Source organism: Desmodus rotundus, chromosome X (genome assembly GCF_022682495.2).
Source record: "Desmodus rotundus isolate HL8 chromosome X, HLdesRot8A.1, whole genome shotgun sequence".
NCBI classification, from domain to species: domain Eukaryota; kingdom Metazoa; phylum Chordata; class Mammalia; order Chiroptera; family Phyllostomidae; genus Desmodus; species Desmodus rotundus.
The window spans coordinates 41,198,847-41,223,422 of NC_071400.1; the positions used below are offsets into that span (position 1 = coordinate 41,198,847).

A 24,576-nucleotide genomic window follows, 5' to 3' on the forward strand; every position below is an offset into this window, starting at 1 on the left:
AACCAGTTGAAAAACTGCACGTTCCAGCCTCCCTTTCAGCAAGATAGAACCGTGTGACTAGATTCTGGCCAGTAGGTTGTAAGTTTTGGGTGGAACTTGTTGGAAGTCTCCTTAACAGGGTGGGGGATAAGCCCTTTTTCTAATCTTTCCTCCTACTTCTGGAATTGAGATATAAAAGTCAGAGTTCCAACAGTCATCTGGGACAATGGGGGATCTTGAGGACAGAAACTAATTCATAGGAGCGGAAATACAGAAAATGCCTGGGTGCCTAATGATGCCATGGAGCTGCAGTATCAGCCCTGCACTGCCTATTTCCTAAATTCTCTTTTTGTAAGGAAATTAACCCTTCTGTGTTTTTCTAAAATCTCTGAACAAACATATAACAAAATACATAAGAACCACAAAAATGTCAGTGTAGGTAGAAGGGAAACTAACATTCCTGAGCACATACTGTGAGTCTATCACTCTCTCTCTACAGAATTTTAAATAAAATATATTCATCATATAGAAAAGCACAAGAAATAATATAGCTGAAGCCCATACCCACTATCCAGTTTTAACATTTTGTTATATTTCTTTCAGATCTCCTTTTTAAAAGAGGTAAAATTTTACATATACAGTCCTATCTCCTCATGTCTATAATCCTTTTCTCCTTGCTCTCTCACCATAAATAACCATTATCTTAAAGTTGAGTCTGTATCATTTCCTTTCATGCTTTTATTCTCTTACTACATATGCATGTACCCATAAACAGTTTTATATACTATTGTCATCTAAAAATCTTTATGAATATGGAATAATTCTGTTCATACCTTTTTTCAACTTGCTGTTTATAAACTCAATATTACATTTCTAATATTTACCCATATTGATCCATATAGCTGTAGTTCATTCATGTTACATGCTGCATAATATTCCACTCCATATGCCACTGAAAGCAGTTATGTTTTTATTTATTTTGCTATTGCAAGCATTTATGTACTGAACATATGTAAACTTATCTTCTGGTATACATGTCAAAGAGTTCTTTCAAAGTAGATTACTAGAGGAGAAGTTCTTAGTTTACAAGGTATAAGGATTTTTCAAGTTTCAGTAAGTATTATAAAATTTCTCTCCATATATGTTGAAGCACATAGCAGCTCCAAATACAGTGTATGTGAGTGTTTCTGTCTTCCTATATACTCCCAAAATGTTAAGTGCTATTAGATATTAATTTTGCCAGCATTATGGTTTTGATAAGATAGCTCATTATCACTTTAACTTTCATATCATGTATGATTACTAGTGAAGTTGGATATCTATCTCATCTATTATCCTGTTTATATTACCTTCTCATTTTTCTATTGAGTTGTTTTTTATTCTAATTGATGTATAAGTCCTTTATACATATATATTCTAGACACTAATCCTTTGTTAGTTACATGAGTTATAAATATGACTAAATATGTGGTTTGTATTTTAACTTTCATGATGATATTTTTATCATATAAAATTTTCCCTACTAGATATCATGACTTATTTTAAATCTACAGTAATAACCTGAAGTTATTGTAGACACAGGCAAACAGAGAAATACTAAAACAGAATAGACTGAAAACACACACTCACATATATTATATACATGAAAATTAGTACATGAAAGAGGTGTCATTAAAATCAGTGAGGCAAGGATGGCTGGGACACCTGGCTATCTGTATTTGTAAAATGTTACCACTCTCCATATGTGAAAATCAATACCAGATAGATTAAACACTTTAACATAAAAAATAAAATTTTAAGAGTATTAGAAAAAATATTAGATATCTATATGACAAAAGTACAGAGAGCGGTTTCTTAAACATGTATAAATAAAACCTCATTAAAATTCAAAACTCCTGCAGAACTGCTTTTTTTTTACATACACAATAACTACTATACTGAGATAGTCTAACACTATTAACCAAGCTGCATACTAAAAGAGAAAAAAAACACCTTTTCAGAATCCATGGAAAGTCATGCATAGTTTTGATTTGACAACTTAACAAGCTTTAAACACCAAACTACAGGTAGCATTGAAATTTAAATTAAAAATACACTACACTATATAATAGAGTGATTTATAGTCATTAAAATAATATAAAAGAAGAAAAAAGATGTAATGATAGGACAAAATGTTCAGAATATGCTCTTAAATGAAAAACAAGTACAAAACAACATATACAATTCTCTTTTAAAAAATGTGTCTGTGTTTTCAGAAAACATACTGGAATCATATAAGCAAAAGAGATGTTAAACAATACAAATGATAGACTATGATTGATTTTTACTTTCTTATGTTTTGTAAATTTTGTTAACTGAATAGTACTGCATAAGCCCACAAAAAGTTATTTTTCAAATTTAAATTCAAATGGTTCCAACTACAATTATTATAGAGCCCCTGGATTGCATGCCACTTTTTACTAACTCTAAATCTTAGAGCTATGGAGTCTGAGGATGAGGTAGACACACTCACATATTTGTTTTCATTTAATTTTCACAAGTATATTAAGATTTTACCGCCCCCATTTTACAGGTTCAAGAAACAAGCTCAGAGAGGTAAAGTGACTTGCTCAGGGTTCCACAACAATGGAGTTAAGTCTTGATCCTAAATCCTTTCAATCTGCAGCCAACACAATTTGCCTATCTGTAATTATACTAATTGAATCCCAATGAAGATAAGGACTTGTCTGATAGTTGCTAATAAGATTTGCAATGAGCAAAATGAGATAAGGTGTTTTTAAGAACTAGAGCTGGCATTCTATTTCTTTTAAGAAAATATAGCTAGTACTTTTAGTGACCCAGATAGCAGATATGTAAAACAATCCAGTAGCTCATCATATGATATAGAAATGGCATGCAACAGCAAATGAAAAAACACTAGATACGAAATCACAAGAAATAATTTTTAAGTTTAGCCATGACAATGCTAGCTATGGAGAATCTCTCTCTGAGTCTCAGCTCTTTAACCCAAAAGAAGGGGATTTGGCTGGGGTTGGGGGGAATGGTGGGTGGGGAATGCAGAAAACTGTAACTGAACAATTAAAAAAACCCAAAAGATAAGAACACTAAACGTCTACCTCTAGAATTCTATGTTTCTGTGCAAAAACCATGTGGCTAAGTCAAGTGCAAGACTGGTTCATTTTGTTTTTATAGCCTTCACTTACTGTAAAGGAAGCCTCTGGAGTTCTATAATAGCTCTTAATTCACATTAACAGTTTTCCTTACATTTACTACAAAGACATGAAGGATATAGTAGTGGCTTGATGAATACAGAGATACAAAATGGTGTGAAGAAAATAAGACAATCTTTGTAGTAAATAAGGCTAAGTTTAAACTCTAATTCCCCAAACTTAAGCTAGAAAGTTACTGTCCCTCTCTGAGTCAGTCTCCTTATCCATCAAAGGGAAATAATATCACCTGCTTCACAGAATCCAAAAAGATAACATGGGAAGTTTATCTGCTACATTTAAAAACCTACTTTGGACTCCGTTCCCATTCTTTTTAACCTACCTCATAATGTGAAATCCTTTGTGATTCAAACTGTAGCACTACTCTGCATGCATTACAAAAGTCATCTGTAAAGAGTTCAGGCTTTTCCTGTTCATTCCAAGTTGTATCTATGAATAAAATAAAGGAAGGTGAGACTATATATCCCATTAATGAATATTTAGAGGTGTCATTTTCATTCTTCAACTATATATAATTTCATATACCACCTCAAATCTGAGTGCTTGTGGGCTATGATAATAGCTTTTTGCTTATCAAGTATGCAATTTACTATGGGCATCTTAAGTCTTCCTATAATGCCTAATATGGCAAGAGTTATTTATTTAGTATTATAAATCTAAACTAGGCAATACTATTCCAAAGGGAAAGTTATGGGGGTACCAGTGACTTCATGAGCTTCATGGAATGATTTGGGACACCAATAATGACAGGCGGGATTAAAACACCAAGGCTTGGAATTCCATGTTTTAAAGCAGACAGTCTGAAGAAAGGCATTGTTTTAAGATTGCCAAGTATCTGGACTGATTGTTCCAATATTATCTAAAAATCACCTGGGACCACAAACAAACTTTACCCATGGTGGGCAAACATCCTCCATTGTTGCACAAACACTACCAAACTTATCTGGTCAGACAAGCCTCACACAGCCTCTCAAAGCTATAAAATAATGTTCATATACTAATATCTAGAAGTTATGCTATAGTGTTTCTTGCTGTAAAAAATAACAAATACCCAAACTTTCTACATTTACACTTGAAGTCCATACTTCTATCTAAAGTTCTTGACAGCTATAATGTATTCCACCAAAAATTATTCATTTACCTATTGAGTATAAATCACAAAACATCAAAAATTTGTTTGCTATTTGGTTTTTTAAATGACAAAGCTTATACCACATAAAAAGTTATGGAAAAATGCCAATGATATATTACATAGATAAAAAGTTACAGAACAATAACTATAATACATTCAATTCCTAATGTTAAAATATTAAATACACACTAAATATAAAAATATGGAAAAATGATGGCTGGTGTGGGGGGAATGGTGGGGATAAATGGATATAACTGTACTTCAACAACATTAAAAAATAAAAGTGGTTAATTTTGAAAAGTTGGGCTAGAAAAGGAATGAAGGGAGAAAATTTAACATTGTATTTTCTGTACAACTGTCTTAATTTTTGCACAAAGCATGTAGGACTCTCTATTTTAAAAACTTTAAAAATATTTATTGATTTTCATATTTATTTATATATTTTTACTTTTTTATTAAACTTTTTTTATTGCTGTTCAATTACAGTTGTCTGCATTTTCTCCCCACCCCTCCACCCCACCTCAGCCAAACCCACCTCCCTCCCCCACCTCCACCCACCCCCTTGATTTTGTCCATGTGTCCTTTATAGTAGTTCCTATAATCCCCTCTCCTCACTGTCCCCTACCCACTCCCCCCTGACCATTGTTAGATTGTTCTTAACTTCAATGTCTCTGGGTAGATTTTGTTTCCTTTTTTCTTCTATTTATTATGTTCCAGTTAGAGGTGAGATCATATGGTATTTGTCCCTCATGGCCTGCCTTATTTCACTTAGCATAATGCTCTCCAGTTCCATCCATGCTGTTGCAAAGGGTAGAAGCTCCTTCTTTCTCTCTGCTGCATAGAACTCCATTGTGTAAATGTACCATGGTTTTTGGATCCACTCGTTTGCTGATGGGCACTTAGGTTGCTTCCTGTACTTGGCTATTGTAAATTGTGCTGCTATGAACATTGGGGTGCACAGGTTTTTTTGGATTGGTGTTTCAGGGTTCTTAGGTATAATCCCAGCAGTGGAATTGCTGGGTCAAAGGGCAGTTCCATTTTTAGTTTTCTGAGGAAATTCCATACTGTTTTCCACAGTGGCCTCACCAGTCTGCATTCCCACCAACAATGTACTAGGGTTCCCTTTTCTCCGCATGCTTTCCAACATTTGTTTGTTGATTTGTTTATATTTATTTATTTTTAAAGAGAGAGAGGTAAACATAAATGTGTGGTAGCCTCTCGCCTGCCCCCCTACTGGGGGCCCGACCTACCCAGCAACCCAGACATGTGCCCTGACCGGGAACTGAACTGGCAACCCTCCTGTTCACACACAGGTGCTCAATCCACTGAGCCACACCAGCCAGAGAAATTTTATTTTTATTTTTGTTAGTTTTTTAATGGGGACAATCTTTTTTTTTAACGTTATGTGAGATATCGTCAACTAAGCTTCAATTTCAGTACCACAGTATAGACTAAGAAAAGGCTTACTTCAAATATTCCAGTGTTCCAGGTATAAAGAGGGAGATGTGGCAATGAACAAGTATCTATAAATAGTAATCTTCAATGGAAATGGATGAAATGCTCCAATCAAAAGTCATATGGTAGCCAAATATATAAGAAAACATGACCCGAACATATGCTGCCCAGAAGATACCCACCTCAAAACAAAAGACTTACAAAGACTGATAGTGAAAGGATGAAAAAAAAATTCCAAGCAAGTGGACAGGGAAAAAAGCTGGGGCAGCAATACTTATATCAGACAAAAGAGACTTCAAAAGAAGGCCATAAAAAGAGACTGAGAAGGATACTTCATAATACTCAAGGGAAGAATCCAACAAGAACATAAACATTGGAAACATACATGCATCTAACATAGAAGCACCAAAATATGTAATAAAAATCTCGGAGGACTTGAAGAAAGATACAGACAGCAACACAATTAAAATAGGGGATTTTCACACCTGATTGCCAACAATGGACAGATCTTCCAAGCAAAATATCAGCAAGGAAATTGTGGCATTGTGGCAAAGCCCAAGATCAAATATACTTAACAGATATACATAGAAACTTTCATCTCAATGAAGCAAAATAAGCATTACTTTCAAATGCACAAGGAACATTTTCAAAGATAGACCACATGATAGAACACAAAGCAACCCTCAACAAATTCAAGAAAACTGAAAATTATATTAAGCATTTTCTTAGACGACAAGAGCCTGAATCTAGAAACCAACCTCAAGGGAACAATTCAAAAACAGTCAAATTCATGGAGATTGAATAGCATGCTATTAAACAAAGAATGGGTTAAAAATGAGATCAAGGAAGAAATCAAAATATTTCTGGAAACAAAAGACAATGAACACAAAACAGCCCCAAACTTATGGGACACAGTGAATGCAGTCCGGAGAGGGAAGTTCTTAGCAATTCAGGCCTTTCCTAAAAGACAGAAATATTTCAAATAAACAACCTAACCCTAAATCTACAAGAACTAGAGGAACAACAAAGCCCACAGAGAGCAGAAGGAATGAAATAACCAAGATCAGAGCAGAATTCAATGACATAGAGACTAAAAGAACAATTCAAAGGATCAATAAATCCAAGAGTTGGTTGTTTGAAAAGATAAACAAAATTGACAAGCCTTTAACCAGACTTATGAAAAAAAAAAAAGAGAGGACCCAAATAAATAAAATCAGAAATGAAAGAGGAGAGATTAAAACTGACAGCACAGAAATACAAAGGATTAAAAAAAAAAAGAAATACAAAGGATAATTAAGAAATTACTATGAACAAGAATATCAAACTGTATGCCAAGAATATGAAAACTTGGGTGAAATGGACAAATTTCTAGAAAAATATAATCTTCCAAAACTGAATTAAGAAGAAGCAGAAAGCCTAAGCACACCAAAACAGTGAGTGAAAGTGAAGCCATAATCAGAAAACACCTAGCAAGCACACAAAAGTCCTGTACCAGATGGTTTCACGGGAGAATTTCACAAAATATTTAAGGACAAGCTAACCCCTATCCTTCTCAGACATTCAAAAAAATTCAAAAAGAGGAAAGACTTCCAAACTCTTTGTATGAGGCCAGCATCATCCTAACCCCAAAATCAGACAGACAAAACAAAGAAAGAAAAGTACAGGGCAATATCGCTGATGAACATAGACACTAAAATCCTCAATAAAGTATTGGCCAACTGCATCCAGCAATACATTAAAAAGATCACACATCGTGATCTAGTGGGATTCACTCAAAGGATGCCAGAATGGTACAATATTCACAAATCAGGAAATGTAATATATCATGTAACCAAAAGGAAAGACAAAAATCACATGATCATTATCAACAGACGCAGAAAAAGCATTTGATAAGGTACAGCATCATTTATGAAAAAATACTCGGCAAAGTCAGAGTACACAGAGCATACCTCAATATAATAAAGGCCATACACACGAAATCTACAGCCACATTATACTCAATGGGCAAAAACCTAAAAGCTTTCCCACTAAGAACAGGAACAAGAAAATGGTGTCCACATTCAACACTTCTATTCAACATAGTACTGGAAGTTCTAGCCACAGTGATCAGAGAAGAAAAAGAAATAAAAGGCATCAAAATTAGAAAGAAGGAAGTAAAACTGTCATTGTTTGCTGATGACATGATAGAATACATAGAACACCATATAGACTCCACCAAAAACTACGTGACCTAATAAGTGACTTTGGTAAAACAGCAATATACAAAGTCCATATCCAGAAATTGAAGGTATTTTTGTACACTAACAATGAAATATCAGAAAATAAATTAGGGAAAAAATCTCATTTGATATAGCAACAAGAACAATGAAGTACCTAGGAACAAAACTAAGCAGGAGGTAAATGACCTGTACACATAAAACTATACAACACTGAAGAAAGAAATTAAGGAAGAAACAAACAAATGGAAGCATATACTGTATTCATGGATTGAAAGAATTAACATCATCAGAACCTCACACTACCCAAAACAATTTATAGATTCAACGCAATCCTTATTAAAATAACAATGACATATTTCACAGAGATAGAATGAACATTTCAAAAATTTAAATGGAACCAAAAATGACCCCGAATAGCCTCAGCAATTTGGAGAAAGAAGAACAAAGTAGTAGGGCTCACAATACCTGATATCAAACTATATTACCAGGCCACGGTAATCAAAACAGTCTGGCACTGGCATAAGAACAGACACATAAGACAAATGGAACAGAATAGATAGCCCAGAAATGGAACTAGGTCTCTATGGTCAATTAATATTCAACGAAGGGGGCAAAAGCACTAAATGGAGTAAAAACAGCCTTTTCAACAAATGGTGTTGGAGATCGGGACAGCTACCTGCAAAATAATGAAACTTGACCACCATCTTACACCATACACAAAAATAAACTCAAGGTGGATAAAAGACTGAAATATAAGTTGCAACACCATAAAAGTCCTAGAGAAGAACAGAGGCAGGAAAATCTCAGATATTCCACACAGCAATATTTTCACCAATATGTACCCTGGAGGAAGGGACATAAAGGAAAAAATAAACAAATGGGACCTCATCAAATTAAAAAGCTTCTTTCTGCATGGCTAAAGAAAACATCAGCAAAATGAACAGAGAACCAACTGTATGGGAAAACATATTTGCCAATGATACCTTTGACAAGTGTTTAATCTCCAAAATATATAAAGAAACTCACATGAGTCCACTCAAGAAAGACAGACAACCCAATTAAATAATGGGCAAAAGACTGGAACAGGTACTTCTCAAAGGAGGACCTACAGAGGCCCCAGTGACATTTGAAAGGATGCTCAGCTTCACTAGCCATCAGAGAGATGCAAATTAAAACCACAATGAGGTACCATCTCACACTGGTCAGAGTGGCCAACATAAACAAATCCACAAACTAATTTTGGATCAAAATTTGGACCAAATTTTGATAAAAAGACCAAAGTTGGACCAAAAAGGGGCCATCCAACAGCTGAGAAAGTAAAACAAATTTCACTTTACTAGTCCAGAGAACATGCAAGTTATTATATATTTGTATTATTATTTTTTCATTATTCTTACATCACTCATTTCATTAATATTTTTGTATCTCCTTTCTGTTTAGTCTTCTACGCCTAACTGATTAATTTGCATTTTTGACTGGTTTCCACTTGCTCTCTCTTTCACAGTGTATTGTTAATTAACTGTCTTTCACTTCACTTGGGTTCCATTAGTACACTACTCTAGGACATATAGTCCCTATTCCAGTTATGCAGATCACATAGATTCTGTCATATGATTGTTGCTCCATTACTATTTTAAATAATAGCTGATCCATACATCTGTAAAAACTACACAGAATCCCTCCCAGATCTCAGCCCACTTCACTGTTTCCTGAACTTTATTACTGGTGTGGTTAACTCTATTCTCTCACACATTACAATTATTTTCTACCCTTTACTCTCACTTTACCTCATAATCTGACTTCCCACAAGCTCATAGCTTTCTTGATGCAACTCACAATCTTCCCCAACCCTGCCAACAAGAGTCTTATCTTCTTTCCACCCTTTCTAAAAGGTGGCAAGGTAGGTAAATTATCATGATTAACACTATACATATCCAAAGGATCTCCTATGTATTCTCTCAAGGCTGGTACTTTAAATATCATATAATACACTCCTGCTCTCTTACACCATTTCGCCTTCAACCTACAACCTATCACAAAAAAGAGTAGGTAAAAGCCGTGAACACCAGGATGCCTACCAGAAGAGGAAACCCACCAACAAAGGAAACACCAACAGCTAAGAATAGAGAAAGGTGAAGGAGGGAGTGGAAGTCACACTAACTCAACCCAGGACCTATCTGGAAATACAAATAAATAGTGAAGAAATTACTAAGAACAAACAACTGAACAAGAGCAAGAGAAAAGCCTCAAAACCTTGTACACACAGAAGAACCACCTCCAACACAACCTGCCCACACCTGCACAACAGAAAACAAGAGGTGGGGGAAGAGTCTGACCCTCAGATAAACAGCTGGTGAGAAAGACCCACCAAGGAAAGACACAACAAGAACCAAAAACCAAAGACATACACAGAGCCAATATAAAACACAGCCCAAGATCAGTAAGCTTGAGAGATCAAGGTGACTGTACCACTGAATCTCACAGGTATTCTACCACAGAAGCTTGCACCATAAATTCAGGCGGTCAGAATAGAGGAACTTAAGAAGCAGAGGCTAACAGAAAGAGTCTCACAAACAATGGGAAGACAAAGAAACAATACTCAAGTGAAAGGACAGGAGGAAATATCAGAAAAAATGCTAAATGAAAAATAGGCAAGGCAACTATCAGATACTGAATTCAAAGCATTGGTTATAAGGAAACTGAATGAGCTCACAGAGAATTACCAAAAACTACAGACAAACTACAATGAACTCACTGCAAACTATATCAACATGAAAGATGAAACAGAAACTATCAACAATGGCCAAGAGGAAATGAAGAATACAATTTCAGAACTGAAGAACACAGTGGAAGGAATCAAAAGCAGGCTCAATGAAGCAGAGGATCGGATCAGCAAATTGGAGGACAAAGTAGAAAAAGACACCCAGAATGAGAAAGAAAAGGAAAAGAAGCTCAGAAAGAATGGAGAATGGTTAAGGGAAATGCAGGACACCATGAAACGTAATAATATCCATATAATAGGGATACCAGAAGGAGAAGGAGAAGAGCAAGGGATAGAAAACCTGTTTGAAAAAGTAATGAGGGAAAATCTCCTTAATTTGATGAAAGAAAAAGTCATACAAATCCAGGAAACACAGACAGTCCCAAGCAAGGGAAACCCAAAGAGGTCCACTGCAAGACACATCATAATTAAAATGGCAAAATTCCAAGACAAAGAGAGGATCTTAAAGGCAGCAAGGGAGAAACATGAAGTAATATACAAGGGAGCCCCAATAAGATTAACAGCTGACTTCTCAATGGAAACACTCCAAACCAGAAGACAATGGCAAAAAATATTCCAAGAAATGGGAACCAGAGTCCTGCCCCCAAGACGACTTTACCCAGCAGGGCTCTCAATCAAGATAGAAGGCCAAATAAAGAGTTTCCCAGAAAAAAGAAGTCTAAAAGAAAATACCTCCACAAAAGTAGCTCTGGAAGAGATGCTAAATGGACTGCTTTAAGGAAAGGAAGGAAAAGACAGACAGAGAGAGGAAAACAAGTACGAAAAAATGACAATGAATACATACCTATCGATAATAACCTTAAATCTAAATGGATTAAAAGCTCCAATCAAAAGACATAGAATAGCTGAATGGATAAAAAAGCATGACCGACACATATGCTGCCTACGAGAGACCCATCTCAGGACAAAAGAACTACACAGACTGAAATTAAAGGGCTGGAAACAAATTTCCAAGCAAATAGACAGGAAAAAAAGCAGGGGTAACAATACTCATATCGGACAAAACAGACTTCAAAAAAAGGGACATAAAGGGAGACCCAGAAGTTCACTTCATAATACTGAAAGGAAGAATCCACCAAGAAGACATAAACATTGTAAATATATATGCACCTAACATAGGAGCACAAAAGTACATAAAGAAAATCTTGGAGGACTTCCAGAAAGCTATTGACAGCAACACAATGATACTAGGGGATTTTAACACCCCACTGTCAGAAATGGACATATCTTCCAAACAAAATATCAACAAAGATATCGTGTTGAAGATATTGAACAATGCCCTAGATGAAATGTACTTAACTGATATATATATATATATATATAGTCCTTCATCCCAAAGAAGCAAAATACACATTCTTTACAAATGCACATGGAATATTTTCAAAGATAGATCACATGATAGGACACCAAACAAGCCTCAGAAGTTCAAGATAATTGAAATAATATTAAGGAATTTCACTGACCACAAGGGACTGAAACTAGAAACAAATCTCAAGGAAAAAAACCCAAAACACTAAAAACGTGGAGATTGAATAGCATGGTATTAAACAACGAATGGGTGAAGAATGAGATTAGGGAAGAAATCAGAATGTTTCTGGAAACAACGGGAATGAACTCACAACAATCCAAAACCAATGGACACAGCAAAGGCAGTCCTGAGAGGGAAGTTCATAGTGATACAGGCCTACTTAAAAAGAATAGGAAAATTTCCAATAAATAACCTAACACTACACCTATAAGATCTTGAGAACCGACAACAAAGACAACCCAGAGCAAGTAGAAGGAAGGAAATAACCAAGATGACAGCAAACTTAAATGACATATAGACTAAAAGCACAATTGTAAGGATAAATGAATCTGGGAGATGGATCTTTGAACAGAAAAACAAAATTGACAAGACCTTAAGCAGGATCATCAAGAAAAAAGGAGAGAGGACCAAAGTAAACACAATCAGAAATGAAAGAGGAGAGAATACAACTGATACCACCAAAATACAAAGGATTGTAAGAAATTATTATGAAGAAATATATGCCAAGAAATTTGAAAAACCTAGTTGAAATGGACACATTTCTAGAAAAATATAACCTTCCAAAACTCAGTGAAGAAGCAGAAAGCCTGAACACACAAGTAACGCCTGAGGAAACTGAAACAGTAATCAAAAAGCTTCCGACACACACAAGCCCTGGACCAGATGGTTTCACAGGAGAATTCTACAGAGCATTTAAGGGGGAGCTAACCCCCATCCTCCACAGATTATTTCAAAAAATTCAAGAGGATGGAAGACTCCCAAACTCATTTTACGAAGCAAACATCATCCCAATCCCAAAACCAGATAGAGATACAACAAAGAAAGAATACTCCAGGCCAATATCACTGATGAACATAGATGCTAAAATCCTCAAAAAAAATATTGGCAAACTGCATCCAGCAATATGTTAAAAAGACCACACAACATGATTACGTGGGATTCATCCCAGGGATGCAAGGATGGTACAATATTTGCAAATCAATAAACATAATACACCACATAAACAAAAGCAAGGACGAAAACCACATGATCATATCAATAGATGCGGAAAAAGCATTTGATAAGGTACAGCACCCATTTCTGATAAATACACTCAGCAAAGTGGGAATAAAGGGAGCATTCCTCAACATAATAAAGGCCATACATGAGAGACCTACAGCCAACATCATACTCAATGGACAAAAACTTAGAGCTTCCCCACTAAGATCAGGAACAAGACAAGGATGCCCTCTCTCACCACCCCTATTCAACATAGTATTGGAAGTCCTAACCACAGCAATCAGACAAGAAAAAGAGATAAAAGGCATCCAAATTAGAAAGGAGGAAATGAAACTGTCACTGTTTGCAGATGACATGATAGTGTACATGGAGAATCCTATAGACTCCACCAAAAAACTACTTGACCTAATAAATGAATTTGGCAAAACAGCTGGATACAAAGTCAATACTCAGAAATCAAAGGCATTCCTGTACACCAACAATGAAACTGCAGAAACAGAAATCAGGAAAAAAAATCCCATTTTCTATAGCAACAAGAAAAATAAAGTACCTAGGAATAAACCTAACCAAGGAGTTAAAAGACCTGTACTCAGAAAACTACACAACACTGAAGAAAGAAATGAAGGAAGACACAAACAAATGGAAGCATGTACCATGCTTATGGATTGGAAGAATTAATATCATCAAAATGGCCATACTACCCAAAGCAATCTATAGATTCAATGCAATCCCTATTAGAGTACCCATGACATATTTCACAGATATAGAACAAACATTTCAGAAATTTATATGGAACCATAAATTACCCCGAGTAGCTGCAGGAATTTTTAGAAAAAAGAACAAAGCAGGAGGGATCACAGTAAATGATTATGAAACTGTATTACAAGGCCACTGTAATCAAACAGCCTAGTACTGGCATAAAAACAGGCACATAGACCAATGGAACAGAACAGATAGCCCAGAAATAAACTCAAGTCTTTATGGTCAATTAATATTTGATAAAGGAAGCAGGAGCATAAAATGGAGCAAAAATAGCCTCTTCAAGAAATGGTTTTGGGAGATCTGGACAGCTACGTGCAAAAAAACGAAACTGGATCACCAACTTACGCCGTACACAAAAATAAATTCAAGGTGGATAAAAGACTTAAATATAAGTCATACTACCATAAAAGTCCTAGAGGAAAACATTGGCAGGAAAATCTCAGACCTTCCACGCAGCAAAATCTTCACAGACACATCCCCTAAAGCAAGGGACATAAAGGAAAGAATAAACAAATGGGACCTCATCAAAATAAAAAAGGTTCTGCATGGCTAAAGAAAACTGCATTGAAATGAAGAGAGCCAACAGTATGGGAAAACATATTTGCCAATGATACCTCAGACAAAGTTCTGATCTCCAAAATATATAAAGAATTCACACAATCACACTCCAGGAATACAAACAACCCAATTTTAAAAATGGGCAAAGGACTTGAACAGACACTTTTCCAAGGAAGACATACAGAGGACCCAGAGACATATGAAAAGATGCTTAGCATCACTAGCTATCAGAGAGATGGAAGTTAAAACCATAATGAGGTACCATCTCACACTAGTCAGAGTGGCCAACATAAAGAAAGCAACAAACAAATGTTGGAGAGGATGTAGAGAAAGGGGAACCCTAGTACATTGTTGGTGGGAATGCAGACTTGTGAGGCCACTGTAAAAAACAGTATGGAATTTCCTTGGAAAACTAAAAATGGAACTGCCTTTCGAAGCAGCAATTCCACTGCTGGGATTATACCCTAAGAACCTTGAAACGCCAATCCAAAAGAACCTATGTACCCCAGTGTCAAAAGCAGCACAATTTACAATAGCCAACTACTGGAATCAACCTAAGTGCCCATCAGCAAATGAGTGGATCAAAAAACTATCGTACATTTTCACAATGGAATTCTACACAGCAGAGAGAAAGGAGGAGCTTATATCCTTTGCAACACATGGATGGAACTGGAGAGAATTACACTAAGTGAGATAAGCCAGGTGGTGAGGGACAAATACCATATGATCTCACCTTTAACTGGAACATAATCCACAAAACAAAAATGAAACAGAATATAACCAGAGATATTGAAGTTAAGAGCAATCTAATAATAGCCAGAGGGTATGGGTGTAGTGATAGTGGGGAGAAGGGTTTTCAGGAACTAATATAAAGGACACATGGACAAAACCAAGGGGGAGGGTGTAGGTGGGGGAGAGAGATAGGTTTGGCTGGGGTGGGGTGTAGGGATGGGGAGTAAATGCAGACAACTGTAATTGAACAACAATAAAATAATTTTAAAAATGAAGAAAAAAAGAATATATAACTCTTTAAACATATATGCACCAAACATAGGAGCAGCTGAATATATCAGGAATATCTTGGAGGACTTCAAGAAATATCAACATCAACGCAGTTATAGTAGGGGATTTTAACATGCCATTGTCAACAATGGAGAGATTTTGTAAGCAAAGAATCAGGAAATATATTGTGTCATCAAATAACAGTCTAGATAAAATGTACTTAATAGACATATACAGAACCTTTCTCCCCAAAGAAGCAAAATGTACATTCTTTCCAAATGCACAAGGAATATTTTCAAAGATAGACCACATACTAGGACACAAAACCAACCTCAACAATTTCAAGAAAATTGAAATCGTATCAAGGATTTTATCTGACCACAAGGGACTGAAACTAGAAACCAACCTCACAGAAAAAACTCAAAAACATTCAAATTCATGCACACTGAATAACATGCTATTAAACAGTGAATGGGTTAACAATGAGATCAAGGATGAAATCAAAAAATTTCTGGAAATAAATGAAAATGAACACACAACAGCCCAAAACCTATGGGACACTGCAAAGGCAGTCCTGAGAGAAAAGTTCATAGCAATATAGACTTACATAAAAAATATAGAAAATCTCAAACAGACAACCTAACTCTTATCTACAAGAACTAAAGTAATAGCAACGAACAAAGCCTAGAGCTAGTAGAAGAAAGGAAAAAAAATCAAGATCAGAGCAGAAATAAAAGACATAGAGACTAAAAGAACTATTCAAAGGATCAATAAAACTGGGAGCTAGTTCTCTGACAATATTACAAACAAAACTGATATGACTTTAACCAGACCCATAAAGAAAAATAGAGAGAGAATCCAAAAAATAAAATCAGAAATGAAAGAGGAAAAATTACAACTGTTACCACAGAATTACAAATGATTGTGAGAAATTACTATGAACAAATATATGCCAAGAAATTGGACAATCTGGGCAAAATGGACAAATATCTAGAAACATATAATCTTCCAAAACTGAATCAAGAAGATGCAGAGCCCAAAGAGTGATAACAAGTAGAGATATTGAAGCAGTGAAAAAAACAAAACAAAACAAAACCTCCCAGCACAGAAAAGCCCTGTACTGGACAGCTTCACAGGTAAATTTTACCAAGCATGTAGGGAAGAGCTAACTCCTATCCTTCTCAAACTAATCCAAAAACTTGAAGAAAAGGAAGGATTCCCAAATTCTTTTTACAAGGACAGTATTATCCTATTCCAGAACCAAGTAAAGACATAACAAAGAAAGAAAACTACAAGGCCAATATCACTGATGAACATAGATGCTAAAATTCCCAACAAAATATTGGCATCCGGCCCTGGCTGGTGTGGCTCAGTGGATTGGATGCTAACCAATGAACCAGAAGGTCCCCAATTCAATCCCCGGTCGCGGCACATGCCTGGGTAGCGGGCCATGTCCCCAGTGAGGGGAGCTCACGAGGTGGCCACATACTGGTGCTTCTCTCCCTTTCTCCCTCCTTTCCCTTGTCTAAAAATAAACAGAATCTTTTAAAAAAAAGATTGGCAATCCAGATCCAGCAAAACATTAAAAAGATCACATACCATGATCAAGTGGGATTCAAACTAGAGATTGAAAGATGGCATAATTTTCAGAAATCAATAAATGTAATACACCACAGAAACAAAATGAAAGACAAAAATCATGCATTCATATCAATACATGCTGAGAAAACGTTCTATAAAGTACAGCACCCATTCAGGATAAAAACACTCAGCAAAGTGGGAGTAGAGGGAGCATACCTCAATATAAAAAAGCCATATACCAGAAACCTGCAGCCAACATCATACTCAATGGGCAAAACAATAAAACTGTTATTGCTAAGACCAGGAACAAGACAAGGGTGTCTGCTTTCACCACTTTCATTCAACATAGTATTGGAAGTTCTAGCCACAGCAATCACACAAGAAAAAGAAACAAAGGCATGCAAACTGGAAAGAGACATAAAGGAAAGAATAAATAAATGTCATTCTTACCCAGAGTTTTACATCAAATTCACATGCACAACTTTTCAAAATCATTTAAAATTGATGGAGAAATAAAGAGCATCCCACACAAGAAAAAGCAAAGGGTTAGGACACAAAAAAGTCTCAATAAATTTAAGACTGAAATCATATCAAGCATCTTCACTGACCACAGTGCTATGAAACTAGAAATCAATCACAAGAACACTGAAAAATATACAAAGACATGGAAGCTAAATAACAGATTATTAAACAATGATTGGGTCAACAACAAGATCAAGAAAGAATCAAAAGACACCTTGAAACAAATGAAAATGAGAACACAACAACCCAAAATCTGTAGGACACAGGGAAAGCAATTCTATGAGGGAAATTCATAGCATAACAGGGCTACTTGAAAAAACAACAACAAAAAGCTCAAATACACAATCTAACTTTACACTTAAATGAACTTGAAAAAGAACGAAGCCCAAAGTGAGTAGAATTAAGGAAATAATAAAGATCAGAGCAGAAATAAATAAAATGGAGTCAAAAATGATACAAAAGATCAATGAATCCAAGAGCTGGTTCTTTGAAAAGATAAACAAGATTGACAAATGTTTAACTAGACTCATCGAGAGAAAAAGAGAGAGGACTCAAAAAATATTTTAAGAAATGAAAGTGGAGAAATAACAACTGACAACAAAGAAATACAAAGGATTGTAAGTAAATATTATGAATGATTATATGTCAACAAATTGGACAACCTGAATGAAATGGATAAATTACTAGAAACATAGGATCTTCCAAAACTACATCAAGGAGAATCAGAGAATCTGAATAGACAGATTATACCTAGTGAAACTGAAGCAGTAATAAAAAAAATTCCCAACAAACGAAAGTCCTGGACTGGATGGCTTCACAGGTGAATTGTACCAAACATTCTGAGAACTAACACCTCTCCTCAAACTATTTCAAAAAATTCAAGAAGAGGGACAACTCCCAAGCTCATTTACAAGGCTGGCATTACCCTAATTCCAAAATCAGATAAAGACACTACAAAAAAAATTATAGGTGAATATCCCTGATTAACTTAGATGCTAAAATTCAACAAAATATTAGCAAACTGAATACAGCAAACTTCAGAAAGATAATACACCATGATCAACTGGGATTTATTATGTGGATGCAATGATGGTACAAAATCCACAAATCAATAAATGTGATATGCTACATAAAATGAAGGATAAAAACCACATGATCATATCAATAGATGCAGAAATAGTATTTGATAAAATTCAGCACCCATTTATGATAAACACTCTCAGGAAAGTGGGATTAGAGGTAACATTCTTAAACATAATAAAGGCCATATATGGCAAACTCACTGCCAGCACCATACTCAATATGAAAAAAACTATAAGCATTCCCCTTAAGATCAAGAACAAGACAGGGATGTCCACTTCCACATCTCTCATTCAACATAGTACAGGAAGTCCTGGCCACAACAGTCAGACAAGAAGAAAAAAATAAAAGGCCTCCTAAATGAAAATAACTGTCTTTATCTGTAGATGGCATGATACTGCATATAGAGAACCCTAAGGATTCCACCAAGAAATGACTAGAACTGACAAACGGACTCAGCAATGTAGCAGGATACAAAATTAATATCCAGAAATGAGTTGCATTTTCATATGTCAAATGAACTACAAAAGGGAAATTGATAAAACAATCCCATTCATGTTTGCTTCAAAAAGAATACCTAGAAATAAATCTAACCAAGGATGTAAAAGACCTGTACTGGGAAAATTATAAGACGCTGAAGAAAGAAACTGAAGAAGATACAAATAAGTGAAAGCACATACCGTGTTCATGGATAGGAAGAATTAACATCATTAAAATGTCCATGTTACTCAAAGCAATCTATAGATTAATTGCAATTCCTATCAAGATTCCAATGGTGTATTTCACAGAAGTAGAACAAATATTGCAGAAATTTATATGGAACCACAAAAGGTCCTGCATAGCAACAGCGATCGTGACAGAAGAACAAATTGGAGGAATCACTCTACCTAATATCAAACTATACTATAAGGCCATAGTAATAAAAGTAGCATGATACTGGCATAAAAATAGATACATAGATCAATGGAACAGAATACAAAACCCAAAAATAAACCCACATCTTTATAGTCAATTAATATTCAACAGAGGAAGCAAGTACATACAATGGGCTAAAGATACTTTTTTCAATAGTGTTGGGAAAATTGGAAAGGTATGTGCAGGAAAAAGAAATTAGACCACCTTCTTATACCACACACAAGAATAAATTCAAAATGGATTAAAGACTTAAATGTTAGACCCAAAACATAAAAATCCTAGAAGAAAACAGGCAGTACAATCTCGGACATTACTTATAGCAATGTATGTCTTTTTAATTTTTAAAGCCACTTTTTAATTTTTAAACATTTTATTTATTTACTTTTAGAGAGGGGAAGGGAAGGAGAAAGAGATGGAGAGAAACATCAATGTGTGGTTGCCTCTCACACACCCCCTACTGGGGACCTGGCCCACAACCTAGGCATGTGCCCTGACTGGGAATCAAACCCATGACCCTTTGGTTCACAGGCTGGCACACAATCCACTGAGCCACACTAGCCAGGGCTGTAGCAATATTTTATTTGATATTTCCCCTCAGACAAGGGAGACAAAAGGTTAAAATAAACAAACTGGACTACATTGAACTAAAAATGTTTGCACAGCAAAGGAAACCATCAACAAAATAAAAAGACAACCCACAGAACGGAAGAATATATTTGTTTATATACTTGATAAAGGGTTAATATCCAAAATTTATAAAGAACTTACAAAACTCAAAACCAAAAAGAAATTCCCAATTAAAAAATGGGCCAAGGACCTGAATAGACACTTCTCCAAAGAGGACATACAGATGGCCAATAGACATATGGAAAGAGCTCAATGTCACTAATTACCAGAGAAATGCAAATTAAAACCACAATGAGATATCACATCACACCAGCCAGAATGGCTATTATCAATAAATCAACAAACAAGTGCTGGCACGGATGTGGAGAAAGAGGAACCCTTTTACACTATTGGCGGGAATGCAGACTGGTGCAGCCACTGTGGAAAGCAGTATGGAGACCCTTCAAAAAATTAAGAGTGGATCTGCCTTTTGACCCAGAGATCCCACTTCTGGGAATATATCCGAAGAAACCTCAAACCCTAATTCAAAAGAACATAAGCACTCCTATATTCACTGTAACATAATTTACGATTTCCAAGTTATGGGAGCAGCCCAATTATCCATCAATATTTGGGTGGATAAAACATCTATGGGACATTTATACAATGGAATAATGTTTGGCTGTAATTAAGAATAATAATTTACTCTTTTGGACAGTATGGATGGACCTGGAGAACATTGTGCTATGTGAAATATGCCAGTCAGAGAAAGACAAATACCATATGATTTCACTCATATGTGGAATCTAATGAACAGACTCATATATTGAGAGCAAGATGACAGCTATGGGGGTGGGGGTTAGGGGATGAAGGGATTGAGCAAAAAGGAAAAAGGCCTCATTGATATGGACAACAGTGTGGTGATTGAGGGGGTGAGAAGGTATAAGGGGGACAAATGGTAATGAAAAAGTGTATTAGAAAGCAAAAAAGTAAAATGGTTTACCCTAACTTTCTTTAATTAGCATGACTTTCTAATCAATTCAAATATGATTATATTTACATTCCAGTTTCAGGAACAAATCTTCATATAAATGTCGTTCTTACCCAGAGTTTTACATCAAATTCACATACACAGCTTTTCAAAATCATACATGCTGAATTATAATTAATATCTGTAGGTATAACCTATTCACAAGTGATTGTTTTGATCAACCATGTTGGAAATTACTGTCCTACAGGATAGTCTAAGATCCTAAAGCACAATGTCCAATATCCATTTGGTGGCTCAGATAATTGTATAAAAGTCTTTTCATCTAGAATGATACTTATCAAGCTAAATGTGCTTTAGTCAAACCAGAATAGATTTAAAAAAAAAAAAAAAAGGAAGGAAGGAAAAAAAGACAAAAAGGAAAAAGAAAATAATCTTTGGCACTACCTCAAATCTATTTAAATCTCCAGGATTGAGGCCCAAGAATCTGTGTTTTTAGATAGGGTCCCCAAGTTATCTCTTAAATGGCCAACCTAGTGATCCTAGTTCAACCTTCCTTCCACTAAGGTAGTTGTCAACCCTAACTGCACATTAAAATCACCTAGGCTGTTTTTAAAACATACATGTCCAGGCACCTTCCCAGACCAATGGTTCTCAGCCATAGTTTGTTGTTTATTTTGTTTTTTAAAGCTTCCGTGGTGATTCTGTTGTACAGTGAAAGTTGACAAGCACTGGTAACTTCTTTTTTTAAAATCCTCACCCAAGGACATGCTTATTGATTTTAGAGAGGGGAAGGGAGGGAGAGAGGGAAAGGAACATCGATGTGAGAGAGAAACATCAATTGGTTGCCTCCCGTACATGCCCCATCTGCAGATCCAACCTGCAACCTAGATATGTGCCCCGACCGGGAATTGAACCTACGACCTTTTGGTGAATGGGACGATGCTCCAACCAACTGAGCCACACCAACCAGGGCTGGTATCTTGTTAGTCGTCAAATATTCACGCATTACTGTTGAACTGTAATCTGATTTCCTAGAATAGGGGGTCTCAAGCTTTAGTGTGTGTCCGAATCACCTAGAGAGCATGTTAAAAAAGATTGCTGGACTCCATCCCCAGTAGTTCTGAAATGAGGACCCAAGGACATACATTTTTAAAAAGTCTCTGGTGATGCTGATTCTGCTGATCCAGTTAATTACACATTGAGAACCACTGTCTTAGAGCTTCCACTGGTCCTAGTTCTATTCCTTTAATCATGGGAAGTATAATCACTCTTCTAAAATGGAAACCCTGAAATATCTTAAGAAAACCATTACGTCTTTATTCCTTCCCTCCCTCTTTAGCCTTTTTGTGAATTAATCCCAGTCCCATCATGTAGCATGATTTCTAACCCTCTTACTAGTTTTCCTAATTCCCTGCCGTTCATACAGTATAACATAAATACAATCACTCTCATTGTATTTAGGGGTCACTATAACGACAAACAAGTAAAATGAGATCATCACCTTATTTTTTAAATTGTGATTAAATAACACATGAAATTTACCACCTTAACCATTTTTAAGTGTACAGTTGAGTAGTGTTAAGTATATTCAACTACTTATTTTGAATGTTTCTCTTCTATTAATATTGCCTAAGAAAATGCAACTAGACCACCTTCTTACACCACATACTCAAAATGGGTTAGAGTCTTAAATGTAAGACTAAAAACCATAAAACTCCTAGAAGAAAACACAGGCAGTAAAATCTCTGAAATTTATCTTAGCAATACTTTTCTAATATATCTCCTCAGGCAAGGGAAACAAAAGAAAATATAAACAAATGCAACTACTTCAAACTGAAAGTTTTGCATAGCAAAGGAAACCATAAACAAAATGAAAATACAACCTACTGAATGGGAGAAGATATTCACCAATGATACATCTTGTAAGGGGTTAATATCCAAAATTTGAATTAAACAATTCATACTACTCAATACCAAAAAAAACCCAATCCAATTATAAAATGGGCAGAGGACCTGAAGACACATTTCTCTAAAGAGGACAGACAGATGGCCCACAGACCTATGAAAAGATGCTCAATGTCACTAATCATCAAAAAATGCAAATTTAAACCACAATGAGATGTCATTTCACACCTGTCAGAATGGGTAGCATTCATAAATCCACAAACAAGTGCTGGTGAGGATGTGGAGAAAAGGGAATCCTCACCATCATTCACGGATGATGGGAATGCAGACTGGTGCAGCCACTATGGAAAACAGTTCCTCAAAAGATTAAAAATAGAAATGTCTTACGAACCAGCAATTCCAATTCTGAGGATTCATCTGAAGAAGCCCAAAACACTTACTTGAAAGAACATAAGCACCCCTAGTTCACTGCAGAGTTATTTACAATAGCCAAGATATGAAAGCCACCCCAGAGCTCATCAATAGATAAGTGGATAAAGAAGTGGTACATTTATATAACAGAATATTACTTGGCCATAAAAATATCAAATCTTACCATTTGTGAGAGCATGGAATGATCTAGAGGTATTATGCTAAGTGAAATAAGTCAGTTAAAGATAAATATCATATCATATGTGAAATCTAAAGAACAAAATAAATAAAAAACAAAATTGAAACAGACTCATAGACATAACAGACTGGTAGATGTCAGATGGGAGAGGGTTTGGGGGACTGGGTGAAAGAGGTAAAAGTATTAAGGTGTACAAATTGGTAGTTACAAAATAGTCACAGGGATGTAATGTATAACATAGGGAATATAGTCAATAATGTCATGACTACATGGGTGCTAGGTGGCTGCTGGAAATATTGGAGGGAACACTAGGTTTGTGAAGTGTATGACCGCTGTGCTCTGCATCTGAAACCAATGCAAAGTAATGTTGAAAGTGAACTGTCATTGAAGAATACAAAATAAATAAATATAAATTTTTAAATAAAATAATTTTTAAAAAAAGCAATATAGCCTAAGATAACTTCACCATTTTTTGGTGGTCACATCATACTGTTGCCTCACGCTATGCTAACTTTTTAAAAAAAAGATTTTATTTATTTAATTTTAGAAAGTGGAAGGGAGAAAGAGGAGAGAAACCTCAATGTGTGGTTGCCTCTTGAGTGCCCTTTACTGGGGAACTGGCCCACAACCCAAGCATGTGCCCTGACTGGGAATCAAACTGGCGACCCTTTTGTCTGCAGGCTGGAGCTCAATCCACTGAGCCACACCATCCAGGGCCTATGC

The 24,576-nt window shown here is 35.7% G+C and overlaps 1 protein-coding gene across 4 annotated transcripts in view; it reads right to left on the reverse strand.

Moving 5' to 3' along the window:
• The window catches only part of ZMAT1 (zinc finger matrin-type 1), a 61,617-nt gene that overhangs the window by 16,738 nt on the left and 20,303 nt on the right, over window positions 1-24,576 (reverse strand). For all 4 annotated transcript variants that reach the window (XM_045186577.2, XM_045186576.2, XM_045186578.2 and 1 more), the window contains exon 2: window positions 3,529-3,635. In XM_045186577.2, coding sequence (XP_045042512.2) covers window positions 3,529-3,635 — 107 coding nt within the window. The remainder of the gene's footprint in view (window positions 1-3,528; window positions 3,636-24,576) is intronic.